The 13254-nt window shown below is 50.9% G+C and overlaps 1 protein-coding gene across 7 annotated transcripts in view; it reads right to left on the reverse strand.

The window, feature by feature from the left end:
• Window positions 1–13254, reverse strand: part of CTBP2 (C-terminal binding protein 2) — a 137403-nt gene that overhangs the window by 3788 nt on the left and 120361 nt on the right. For all 7 annotated transcript variants that reach the window (XM_082054447.1, XM_082054443.1, XM_082054445.1 and 4 more), the window contains 7 exons: window positions 9345–9499; window positions 7380–7524; window positions 5251–5457; window positions 3441–3655; window positions 2580–2710; window positions 1743–1870; window positions 862–979 (listed from right to left, as the gene is read on the reverse strand). In XM_082054447.1, the coding sequence (XP_081910573.1) occupies window positions 862–979; window positions 1743–1870; window positions 2580–2710; window positions 3441–3655; window positions 5251–5457; window positions 7380–7524; window positions 9345–9499 (1099 nt within the window). The remainder of the gene's footprint in view (window positions 1–861; window positions 980–1742; window positions 1871–2579; window positions 2711–3440; window positions 3656–5250; window positions 5458–7379; window positions 7525–9344; window positions 9500–13254) is intronic.

Consider the following 13254-nt stretch of genomic DNA (forward strand, 5'->3'; position numbering starts at 1 on the left):
ACCTGCCCGTGAGGGCTGAGCTGAGCCTGGCTTACAGGGGCCAGCACTCCCGCGGAGCGTGTGACCAGGGCCTGCAGAGGCGGAGGTTAAGCCGAGGCTCATCTGGGGGACACGCATCGCCCACGTGTGGCAGGGCCGGGGGGGTGCTCCCCAATTTGGAGGTTTCAGTCCATGTTCTGCCTTTCAAAGGAAGCAATCGCTGCCTGGGACCTGCGGGAAGGGCTGTGGCACGTGTGTTGCTTGGGGCCTTGTCCTCCTGATGCGCCCTGTGTGTTCGATTTTTTTGTACCTCAGAGTATTTTTAGCAATGGTGATACGCTGCAGGCTGCCCAGCTCCAGCTGAGTCCTCACGTCTCCTACCAGCATGCTGTGAGCCGTCCTAAGCAGAGCAGTAAGTAACGCTAATCTCGGGGATTTAGGTGGAAATTAGGCCACTTGACTCTGGACCTGTATTTGGAGTTTGTACCCCGGTCATTAACCCACACGCAGGGCCAGGCTTGCAGCGCATGGACAGAACTGCAGAGCAAATCTGCAATCGCTTCTGCAGTTTAGAAGTTGTGTCCAGCTTGCGGATGGGTCTGGGGGTCCTGGCGCTTATGGAGATGTCACACAGGCGACTGCTGGCCCACCAGGACAAAGCTTTACAAATGGGAGGCTTTGTAAAGCCCGTGGTTAAATGGAGCAGTGTGAGTAATCCCAGCAATGTGACTGCTGGTCCCCAGGGAGGGGGACTTTGCTGATGCAGCAGCTGTTGCTTGTGCTTTTGTGCTCAGGTCACAGCTGGAATCCCAAACCCAACCTCTACAGGGGAACCCAGTGCCACCGCGGTGGTGACAGTGACAGTCCCATTCTCTGGCTTACCTGTACGTGGCACCATTGAGCTCTGGATGAATTGCTTGCTGATCTATTACTGACCATGGAGCTGTTGTAACAAAGAATTCCTTATTCACACAATTCCTTAGGCTTTCTGGGATGCGCCCTGGAGTTGGAAATAAAGGTAAGTACATGTCAGGCAAGTCCCAGCTCTATCACCTTCTAATATAAGCTACAAATTTTCCATTTCACTGTATTTGTTAGTATAGGGGCAGGGAGGAGAGGCACAGAAACCCCGTATCCCTTGTGTCAGGAGGATGTTTTGGCTCCCAAAGTCCAGGGTTGGAGACCACTTTCCTACCCTGAGTCTCAACTTCCTGCTTTCAGAAAAGCAGTTCCTGTGAGCCTGCTGATCTCAGCACCCAGACACGGAGCTGTGTTCACAAGAGGGGCAATTTTTAGGACAAGAGAACCACTCCTTTGCTGGAGTATCGTGTCCACCAGCTTGAAGCAAGGCCTGGGATGTCTCCAGGGATGGTTCATCCACCACCTCTCTGCCCAACCTGGGCCAGGCTCTCACCACCCTCAGGGCCAACAATTCCTTCCTCATGTCCAGCCTGTCCTTTTCTTCCCAGTCACAGACACTGGTCTTTGCCATTGATGAGCCAATGCCTTGTTGATTTAAAATAACAAAAAAAAACAACCAACCTAAACCCGCAAAAACCCCTCACCCAAACACCAATGTGCCCAAATGACAGACAAGTCAAATCTGGTTTCTCAGCTCTTTTGCTCGGAAGAAAATCAGGGTTAGAGCCTTTCCCAGTGTCCTGCTGAGACACAACCGAGGTCAGGCCCTGTCTCTGCCCCTCCTGGCTCCCATTCCAGGGGCACATGTGAGTCAATCCCGGCTTCGCCGTGGTGCCGGGTACCTGTGATCGCACGCCGGATTTCAGTAGCAGCAGCTTCTCTCATCTCTAGTGACGCCTGCTCACTGTACCAAGCGGTGTGCGGAGTACAGATTAAATTAGGAGCATCTTTCAATGGGCCTTGAGCAAAACTGGCAGCAGGGGAAAAAAAAAAAAAGATTAATCAATGTTTAAAAAGAGAATAAAATACGTTACGAATGGCAAAAGGCTCCTGCCAGCCCCACATGGCCACGGATCAGCGGGGAGGAAGCACGGCTGCAGTGCAGGGCACACACTGAAAATGCACCAAACAGAGCCAACGGGGCTGAAAAATCAACCTGCGGGGCGGTTGTTCATAATGTTCCCACAGGAATAACGGCCTGGGGTGTCTCGCAGCAGTCCAGGGATATGGGGACAGGCTGCAGGTCACCCAGCACGGGGTGGGCATGGGGGTTTGCCCTCTGCAGGAGTATAATTTCTGTTTTTTTAAGAATTGTTGCTGAAAACACAAGCAAACTACTAGTACTACCCCATTCCACGGTGAGAAAGCTGCACTCCCACTTACAGCCATCCCCTTCCCAGTCCGCAGCAGCCTGTGGGCAAAAATGCCCAGCACTCACACAGTAAATTTGTTCTCATGGACTAGCGAGCGCTTCTTTTTTTAACTAAACACAGGTTGATTTCTTGTTTTAAGCTCCCAGTGTCCCTTTGAACACCCGTAACCCTGGAGCCAGCCCAAACGTGATGGATGCTGCGAGGTGCCAGGCCTTTTCTGAAGCCAGGACCACCCCCAGCACTGGTGTTGTGTGAGAAGCCGTCGTGCACCCCGCGGACGCGTCACAACCCAATAGAAAGCTTTACCTAAACGGTTCGGACTCGTGCACGTCGAGCGCAGCCCCTCGTATCCGTCCCTCCTTCAGGGCTTGAGTTAAGGCCTTCTCGTCCACCAGCCCCCCGCGCGCCGTGTTCACCAGGAACGCTCCCTGCCTCATCTGCCACGGCCGGGAGACAGAGAGGAGGGTGAGTTGGGCGCAGTGACCCCGTCCGCCCCTGTCCCGACGCACAGCGGGTGTCCCGGGTGCCTCTGGCTGGGACTGCACCCGCTTTTTGTGCTGAGTGGCTTTTCTTTGTCCCTGAGCAATCCCCACCCTGCTGCATGTGGGTTTTCTACGCCAAGTCCCGCTCTGGCTGGTATTGGCAAGGAATATCATAGAACCACTTTGGCTGGAAGAGACCCTTCAGATCATCGTGTCCAACCATAACGTAAATCCAGCACTAACCCATGTCCCTAAGAACCTAATCTATACATCTTTTAAACCCCTCCAGGGATGGTGACTCCACCGCTGCCCTAGGCAGCCTGTTCCAATGCTTTACAACCCTTTCTGGGAAGAAATTGTTCCCAATATCCAACCTCAACCTCCCCTGGTGCAAACTGACGCTGTTTCCTCTTGTCCTATCGCTTGCAACTTGGGAGAAGAGACCAACACCCTCCATGCTACACGGGAACAGAGGGGCTGCTTACGTGGTAGCACGCTACCCCTCGGTAAACACCGTGGATGCGCTGTTGGGTGTAAACAGCTATTTTAGAGGGCGTGCATGGGCACTAAGGCGCTGTCTCGCTTGGCTGTGACCGCAGAGGGCCCCACGCGTGGCACCGATGCTCAGGGTTTGCCCACTGAAGAGCAGAGCACTCTCCTTGGTTGTGCACGCGAGGCGAATTACCTGCTTAATCGTGAAGTCGTTGATAAGGTGGTGGTTATGTTCGTTAAGGTTACAGTGCAAGGAGACACAGTCGCTCTGGTAGAGCAGGTCCTGGAGCGTGTAGACTCGCTGGACGCCCAGGGACCTCTCGATCCCATCCTGCAGGTACGGGTCATAAAATATCACGTTGAAGCCGAACGCCTTGGCTCGGACTGCGACCGCCTGCGCAGTGCGACCTGTGTGCGAAGGAAAGAGGGGGTAATTTAACTGATTTAACTGATTGCCACCTTCACCTGGCTGAGCTGCACCATGGCCTGATCCCCAACCTGCCGTGAGGGTTCCCTGGCACCTCCTGGGCTCCCAGGACAGCTCACAAAGGGACACGGGCTGGAGGGCAAACCCACACTGCCTTGCACAGAGAGGGCTGTGCTTGCCCTAGCAAATGTGAGATGTTGTGTTAAAATGTTTAAAAAACAAATAAAATGAAGCATCAGGCCATTGGCACCTGCCAGCTCACGGTCACTGGAGCAGGTGGCACCATCTGTGGCCACGAAGGTCTGGTGGGGACAGCACAATGTGCGACTCAGCCCCAACAACGTGCAGCTCCAGACATCACGGAGAGAAATAACGCTCTGTGGCGCTGTGTCCAGCAAGAAAAGCTGAAAAAGGGAATAAAAAAAAGCACTGCCTTTTTTAGGCAACTTGTTTGTGATAGGTCTTTACCCAGCCTCTCAATGAATACCCGGTTAATTGGGCATGACCAGTACAACTGTCATGGCTTGGAAGCAAAGGGCCAGCGCAGCCGCTGTGCTGGGGGTGTCGCTGGTCACCCCGTCTGTCCCTGCCACCGGGGCTGTGCAGGCTCTGTGTGCCAAGCCTCGACTGTTTACTTATCTGTTAGTTTTTGCAGCTAGCAGTGGCGGGGAGGAGCAGTGTCCCCCTGTGCGTGCACACGCCTGACGCCGTCCCTGTGCACCAGCGATGCGCGGTTGGCACCAGCTGGGTGCCTGCATGGATGTCACACGCTGCCACCCTTGCCCTGTCAGACAGACGTGGGCTAACTCCAGCCTCCTGTTGTAACCTCCCCCACCTTGCCTTGGTTTCCCCATTTAAACATGCTAATACACCAGCTTTTTGCACTAATTAGCCAAGGGCTTCGCAGGACAGCAGCATGAGGCAAGTGAGGGAAATGGCAGCTGCACAGAGAGCAAGTGGAAATAGTGCTGCGGTGTTTGTACCCGGTTCCTGGCCGGGGCTCCCTCAGCGGCAGCCAGAACCGCTCCCTAATCCGGCACCTCACCACATCTCCTCCACGCACATTTCTGCCACTCTGCGTGTGTCCGGCCACCAAGTGCTGAGTGACCTTCTGCTGCCCGAATGCGCCTCCTGAACCTCGGTGCAATGGCCGGATTTTGCTCCCAAAAGGGACGTCCAGCAGCAGGTGCTGACGCTGAAACTATTGCTATGGGTGAACTGAAGGCAAACTTTGTTTTATGCAGCCCTGCCACCATGCAGGGCAGAATGGCTCAAAAAGAGCTTGTTTGGTACAGCCTTGACTTGGGGATGGGATATTTTGGGGGAGGACAGCAGCACTACCGGGTGTGGTGCCTCCTGGGGCACTGCTGGGTTTCCCCAGTGCTCCTCCAAGGGCTCAGCCAAGGGGCTCCTTCCCCAAAAAACGAGCACAAGATATTCTCTCTTGTTCATGCCAACCCACAGTAGTAGTTCTGATTTTGAAAACGCTCATTTTAGGTCATTCCAGGGCAAAGAACTGGTGCCGAGTCTCCCTCAAAGGCTGAAGCTCAGCGGGCAGTACGGTCAGCCAACGTACCGAAGCCGATGAGGCCGAGCGTCTCGCCGCGGATGCGCGCGGCACCCGAGGCCACCTCCCGGATCTGCTCCACGCTCTGCACCCGCGTCCCTTCCCGCAGCGCCTGGTAGAGCCACGTGTTCCGCCGGTAGAGGTTGAGGACGTGGCAGACGGTGGAGTCGGCCGTCTCCTCCACGGCGGCCGAGGGGATGTTGCACACGGCGATCCCTGCAGAGGCAACAACCGCGGCTCGGGGTAACAGCAAAGCAGAGCGGCTCCCGGCCCTTCACCCTCACATTTCCCAGCCAGCCCATCATTTGTTTTAAGCATTTGGAATAATGTTTTCCCAGGGACATGCACGGTTTGTTTACAGCAGCCTGAAATGTCTGCAAAAGCCACTGAAACTGGTAATGCTCGGGGTTTCCCTGCACCTCGGCATCTCTCTGGAGTGAGGACAAGTGCAGATTCCAAGGGTGACAGCCACGCAGGGTAACCACAAGAGCAAAGGTTTGTTTTACAATATAAAGTCTTATTCTTGTTCAGCCTAATCTACCTTCAAAGCAAATTAAATCACGCTGGCAGAAGTCATTCCTTTTCTGCAGTAAGACTGTTGAACCATTAAATGATTTAGGGACCAATAACTTGGTGCAGCCGAGCAGGATGGTTCACCAGGTCAGCGTGGCAGGGCCGGCTCCTCCTTCCACCACCATGTGCCAAAACAGTCAACCCAAACAACCGAGACCCCGTGCCGGAGCAGCAATCCCACCCCAGCACGGGTCTCCATAACAGACCTTTTGTTCCCTTGCTACAAAAAGTTCCTTTTAAATTGTCATGTCTCTGCTTGGAGCTGCAGGTATTAAATTAATGGAAAATGCCTCCCTGATCATTGTCCTGTCCAGGCTCTGGCTCAGTAACGCTTGTAAGGGCTTAATTCCTGTTCAGCAGATCTATGCTTTTATCTCACCGGATTCAATGCGATTTAAACACACATTTAAAGAGGGATGGGTATTTAAGTGCTTTACTGGACTTCCTCACAGTGGAAGGGGATTTTCCTAATATCTTATTCTGTCCATATCCCCTACCTTTTCACGGTTTATACTCAAAATCAAAAATCTGCTTCCTGTCCGCCGGCCGATCTCACTGCTCCTAGGAACCCCTTTTTCTGTTTTTGAAACTGTTTTCCACCCTGTGGCTGTTTGAAAGACCTACAGAAACCAGGAGAAAACTGACCCACCCTACAGGAGGAAAAAACTCACCACCAACCAACCCTGACAAGTGTCCACCTCTGCCTTTCAGGTGACGGGGACACGATGCTCACGCTGTTCTTTAGTTTTGTGTCCCCAGGAGCAGGAGCTGCCGGCACAGGGAGTTAAATACCCACGGCAGATGGTTCAACACCAGCATCTTCTTCTGGGGGTGTCTTCTCGTGGGTCAAAACGGGTCCCACCAGCCCAGCCCACAAGACACAGGCTGTGTTTAGATGTTGGTCATTTATTGCCTGCACAGTTTAAAAACTACCTTATGGAAAGCAATATCAAGTAAACTTCACACTACATTTGTGGGTAGTCATTACATTTGCTACTCGAAACCACATCATTTGGCCACCCAATTTGCCAAGTATATAAAGAAGGATTATACCGCGGTATCCCATTACTCTATTCAGTTTATTTTTCCTTTCTTGATGTTCAAAGCCTCAGAACATTGTTTTAATGGATAATAACAATAAGAGTTAAAAACATGAAGAAACCATTACATTGAGAAGACGCTGTTCTCCTCTCAAAAGAAGAATAATTCACTGTATTGAGAATTGCTTTTTTAGGAATGCCTATTTGAAACTCTCTTATTGCAATTATCCTTGTAAAATGGCTCACGTGAAACAGCTGTTATTCCTCACTTCCCCAGAGATAACCTTTAATACAAGATATCCTAAACAGGACTCTGTGATAGACTGAATCTCGGGATCAGATGATCAAAACCGGCTGTAACTCGGCGGCTAACATTACAGATACAATGAAGCTCTCCCAGCTGGGGGTGTGCAGATTGCCAAGGGCTTTGCAAGCGCGCTCCAGTGGGAAGCAGCAGGTACTGGTCCTGGTTTTAAAGACTCAAAAGGACACGGGAAGGAATTGGGGTGCAGAGCTGAGACCTACCAAGCTCCCCCGCAGCTTTGATGTCAATGTTGTCGTAGCCACTGCCTATTCGAACAATGACCCGTAAGGCCTTGAACTTCTCTAGATCTTCCCGAGTCAGCGTGATGGTGTGGTACATCATGGCCCCAACAGCTTCATTTAATACCTGGAAGAGAAAAGAGATGTCAGGAGCTACCAGGACACCTGGAGGGGACACCTGGAGCTCCTGAGTCAGGAATATTACACGGTAAATTATTCTTTTTTAGTGCTGACCTACTGTCCAGCCCAGGCATGGTGCAAGCTGACACTCCAGGTATCAGCGAAACCATCCGGTGTGTGACCCACTGACTTCAAAGCCATTCCCTTAGGGAATAGATGGGATGGATACCTGAAAATTATGATGTTACGTCTGAGAAGACAAGGCAGAAGAAAACTGAGCCTGTGGCTCATCTGGATCTTTTCCAGGTGGTTATCTGCTAAACCCTCAGCTTCTAACCAGCAGTAATTCTGCTTTTAAAAAAGGATTTTGGTTTTGCGGCAGTATCTGTTGGTTCTGAACATGACTGTGTGTCACTCATAACTTCTTTGGCATGTCTGAAGTTCAAACACCTGTCACACTGTTCACATTACCCTTTTCTGTATGTTTTCAGGAGTAACTAAAAAGGTCTGTGTGAGGCTGCACAGTCACATAAGGCTGCACTTTATCCCCTTCAAAGAAGATTCAGACCTCCAGTAGTGCTCACCATAAGCTACCTCAGTGCTCTGGAAACCCAAGATCTGGCCAAATTCTCCAAGACTGGCTCATCTATCATCTACCAATGTCTCATAAAAACACACTGTCCTTTTCCCCCCATGTTTAATATCTGAAGCACTATCAGCACTGATGTTTTTGTAGTTCTCTTTCCTGGAAGTGGCTTCTCAACACTTCAAACTTCATTTGAGTTATCTAAATGTGAACAAAGAGTCATTTAAAAAGAAGTATTTAGAAGTAGCTGAGCTTCCAAGCAGAAATACCCATCCACACTGCAGGCATCTGCCTGCACGCTGCCTGAACCTCAGCCACTCAGGCTGGGCAGAAAGAAGCTGCTGGAGGTGCAGCCAGCACCCCAGAGACCCACCCGCTGCACAACAGGACAGTCTTTACAAAACCAGAGCAACTGTGCTGCACCCCAGGGAGGTGCAGTGTTGGTACTGCTGCACCGAGCAAGCAGACATCACAAAAATGAGAAACATTAATAATAACACAGATGTAAAAAACTTGATGCAAAGAGATAAGGTGACTTTTTTTTTTTTTTTCCCCAAAGTAACATCTGGCTTCTAAAACAGCCTCTCTGAATTCTGATCTGCAGCAATGTCTGGTGATATGTCTGGTGATGGTCTCCATGCGTAGCTTCGTACACTTTTTGTTCAAGAAGAACTGGGAGAGACCACACCTGGAATATTGTGTCCAGTTGTGGCCCCTCAGTCCCAGCAGGACAGGGAACTGCTGGAGAGAGTCCAGCGCAGCCACCAAGATGCTGCAGGGAGTGGAGCATCTCCCGTGTGAGGAAAGGCTGAGGGAGCTGGGGCTCTGGAGCTGGACAAGAGGAGACTGAGGGGGGACTCATTCATGGGGATCAATATGGAAAGGGGGAGTGTCAGGAGGATGGAGCCAGGCTCTTCTGGGTGACAACCAATGATAGGACAAGGGGCAATGGGTACAAACTGGAACACAAGAGGTTCCACTTAAATTTGAGAAGGAACTTCTTCCCACTGAGGCTGCCAGAGCCTGGCCCAGGCTGCCCAGGGGGGTTGTGGAGTCTCCTTCTGTGCAGACATTCCAACCCGCCTGGACACCTTCCTGTGTAACCTCATCTGGGTGTTCCTGCTCCATGGGGGGATTGCACTGGATGAGCTTTCCAGGTCCCTTCCAACCCCTGACATTCTGGGATTCTGGGAGAGGAAGGGCAGAGCTCATGGTTCCCCAGCCGGCGCAGCCCACGTTACCTTCTCGTGAATCTCCTGAGTTGATTGTGCGTCACAGAATGCAACTGTCGCCAGGTCCTTCAAAATGGGCATCTCCACCGTGCAGTCCCTCCCGTCCAGCAGTGCCACCAGGGGCCGGGGGTGCATGGGGCCGTTCATGATCTGAGGGCGAATACCTGCAAAGAGAAGGAGCACGTTTTTTACACCGACGGCTGCGGAAAGGTCCCCTGGGTAGCACGGGTACGTCTGTGCAGTTCGTGTGTCGAGTAAGGGGCAGCGGCACATGGTTTCAGTTTGCAGAACGAATTTTGGGGGATGATGGCAATGCAATGTGGATTTTAGCACACAGCTTTGGTTTTGTGCCAGCTCGAGGGAAAAGACAGCGAGGTTTGCTCCCGGACAGGGATGGACACCATGTCATGTTATGGGGATGGATCACTGCTATGCCCATCCCAACCGACACAGGCTTCATTTCAAGCAAACCGCATAAGCCAGTGCTGTCGGCATCTTCAACCATTTGATTCAGCATCCTAGGAGCGAAACCCAAGCCAGCAGTCATTTTTTCCCCTGCCTGCAGGAGGGCTGGGATTTTGTTCCACAGACATACGCTGGCACTTGGTCTGTTTTTTTTAAGAATGACTTTACCATGCTGCCCACCTCAGAAAGACAAGAAATCCACTAAAAAAAAGAAAAGGATTACTGGAAAAATCACAGAAAGAGCAAGACGATGAAGACAATGAAGACCTCCAGCTTACAGGCCTATACTCTGTTACATTCCCCGCTACCAAAAGGCTTCAAGGTGGGAACAGCGAAGCTCGGTCTACTTTGTAAAACCAAACCTGGTGTATCCCTGCATCCCGCAGGATGCTCTGGATGTGTGGCTGGACCTGTGGCAGTGAGTTCCTGGTGCCAGCGCAGGACATGGCTTGTCTCACACACACACCTTGCTCTTCAAAATACGCGTATTCAGGGACTGTTCAGCTGTGCTGCTTTCTCATTTCACAACATGTTCTGCAGGCGGAGGTAAGGAAAGGAACCATCACCACCAAGGGCTGCACAAGCCCGACTTTCATATCCTGTTTATTGTTCTGCTGGGGATTAACTGGTTCATTTTTGGACAAGTCACTTAGAAATTTCTATGCCTCCAGTGGTAACGTGAGGTGTTTTAAAGATGCGTAGGTGAGGTTCTTTAGTGGTGGACTTGGTAGCGTTAGGTTAACGCTTGGACTTGATGACCTTAAAGGTCTTTTCCAACCAAAATGATTCTCTAATTGCCTTCCCTCCATCTGATCAGAGGGTTTCCCCCGCCACACTACATCTCAGCGACCACCACGTAGCTGGACAAGCACCGGACTTGGCTGAGGGAACTCTGGAGTTGTTTCGGGGTATTTTGCGGGGTCAAACACCTCACATGGAGTAGTACGGAACAAATGCTACTGCCTGTGGCGCTATTTGAGTACGCTGGACAAGAGCTGAGAGCGGTAGGCTCCTTTGCCAGCCCTCTGGCCTGGGGTCAACACCGGGAATAGTGTCACTGCAGCCCCATGCGCCAGAAAAATGACAGGGGAAAGAAACTAATGAGCAAAGCTACACACTGATTTTTTTCCCCCCTTTTTTAAAGGGAAAACTAAATGCGTCTTTTTGTCCAGATTGCTGTGGAGTAAAGTATTAGCGAGATCTCCAGCAGCTGATGTGTATGTGACAGACGTGGGTGCTATTGGCCAAAGCGATGTCTCCAAGGCTGTGCCGGCACCAAGAGCGTCGCCTCGGGGAGGGATCCACACTGCTGCGTATGGAACGCGGGATACCACATAGCGACATTCATTTTGCATGGGAAAAATTAACCCCATAGAAACAGGCAGGTTTAACGGAGGAATTGGATTTCAAGGCTCTCCGTTCCTGTTTTATCGAATCTGCTTTAAGAAATGAAGAAGCAACCAACCCAGCAGACCTGACTGAAGGTTTTCAGCATTAGATGCAAAGGTTTTTGGAATGGGTCTTTCCATCTTCCCTACCAAGCTCTCCATTAGCACGTACTTTAAGTAACACATGATGTTTGCACGCATTTCATCCAGATGGAAGTGCAACTGTGTCAAGTAGGCAGGGTAGAGTGCCGAGACGATTTGGATCACCGAAAGAAGCTTGCCATAAGCAGATAAGCAAGAATAAAAACATATACAAATCTCAGAGCGCTTACACAATCCTTATGTGAACCGCTATACCACAGCTAGATTATTTTCTCAGGTTAACGAGCGAGTGAATTATAACACTGACTTAAACTCTTACTAACATGTATGATCTCCAGGGCTTAGAGCATCACCACCAGCCTCGCACACCGCAACTGTAAATCCAAAGGAATCTGATGCAGGGATGAGGTGGCGTGGGGACGGTGCCGGTGGCCACCAGAGCTGGGACCACCGCCGCTCTGTCTGGGCAAGCTGAGCTTAGAGCTCGGTGCCCACAGGGCGAGGACCATCCTCGGGCAGGGCAGTGGGCAACCAGAGGCTGGTGGTGGCTTCCTGTGAGCAGGGCCCATGGACGACAAAAATCACAGGTTATCTGAAACTTTGACATTTAATCTGAGCCCCAAAATAACAGTTTTATTCTGCTGCCATTACATAAGACTCTTTGAAACTCAAACGAAACACAGCTTTTTTTTTTTAAACAGCATCTGTGTCTTTGCTCAGGATTAGGGGTGTAATTGTGCGTGATGACACAGGCTCCTCAGGCACGTCACCCTCGCCCGCACACACAAGTGTGAGGCTGAACCTGCTGGCTGGAACCTGCGAGGTATTCAGAGCAATGTCTCTCATTTCTCCTACTCCAATAAGGGAATTTCCTTCAGCTTGACAAGGAAAGTTCTGAAGCAAACCAATCTGAGATGAAGTGCATAATGTATGGAAATTATGTTTTAATAAAAACCACTGGCAGGTTTGTGACTTAAACCGCGACATTATTTTCCTCTCTTGCCTCTCCCATTGTGTCTCCAGCACCCTGAGACTATTCCTCACCATCCTTGTTCCTACCTCCTGCACAAACACGTTAAAACCAAAACATCTGGGCTGACAAAACCAAGCTCAACTCGTGGCACTGTTTTTCTTTTTAGCCAAGCTCATACAGCACGTTTGTTCTGCGTGCAACTGCTTCATTAAGAACGAGGTATGCCATGGATCAGAAAGTAATTAAACAGCCGAACACTCCCCTCCCAAATTCTGATCAAACAGCGCAGCCATTAACCCTTTCGCGCTGCCAGGGGTTGTAAAAGCCCTCGGGCTCGTTCCAGCGAGGGGTGCGATGCTGTGCAAGCCAGGGTGGGATCGGATCTCCCACCCAGCACTCTCATAAATTCAGAGGCTTCCCCCACCATCCGAAGCCGATTTTTGCCGATAAAGCTTCAGCCGTTCCTGTAAAGTTGTGGCAAGTATTGCTCGATATGTATTTTTTTAGGTATTTTCAGCTGCCTGCAGACCCTCGGCAGCATCGCGGGGAGAGCTTGGTAAGGAACAGGGAGAGGAGGAAGGGTTTATGGAAAAAAGAAATTAAAAAAGAAATAAAAAAGGTTTTGCAGTCACAGTGAGAACTCAAACTCCACCCCGGCTCACAGGCAGCGCCGCTTGTTGCACACAGCCCCACGTATAAAGTGCTTTTGTTTCATTTTTAATACACAAAGCCTGCTTGTCCTCTCCTGCCGCTCCTCCCCTTTGCCACCCACTTGTATCCGATCCCAATGGCACCCCTGCCAAGAGAATTAGGGAGTGCTCCCTGCTAAATGGCAGCCTTTGTGTGACCGCAAGACGGCTGGTACTATCTCACAGAAACAAAAGCAGAAGCCATTTGCCTAATTCTTATTAATCTCAGTTGCCTACGCCACGCAGCAGTAAGAAAAAAAGAAAAAAGGTTTTAAACACGTTCACTTGCAGTATATAAAAGT

This window comes from Streptopelia decaocto (genome assembly GCF_964273445.1).
Source record: "Streptopelia decaocto genome assembly, chromosome: 5".
Classification (NCBI taxonomy): Eukaryota; Metazoa; Chordata; class Aves; order Columbiformes; family Columbidae; genus Streptopelia; species Streptopelia decaocto.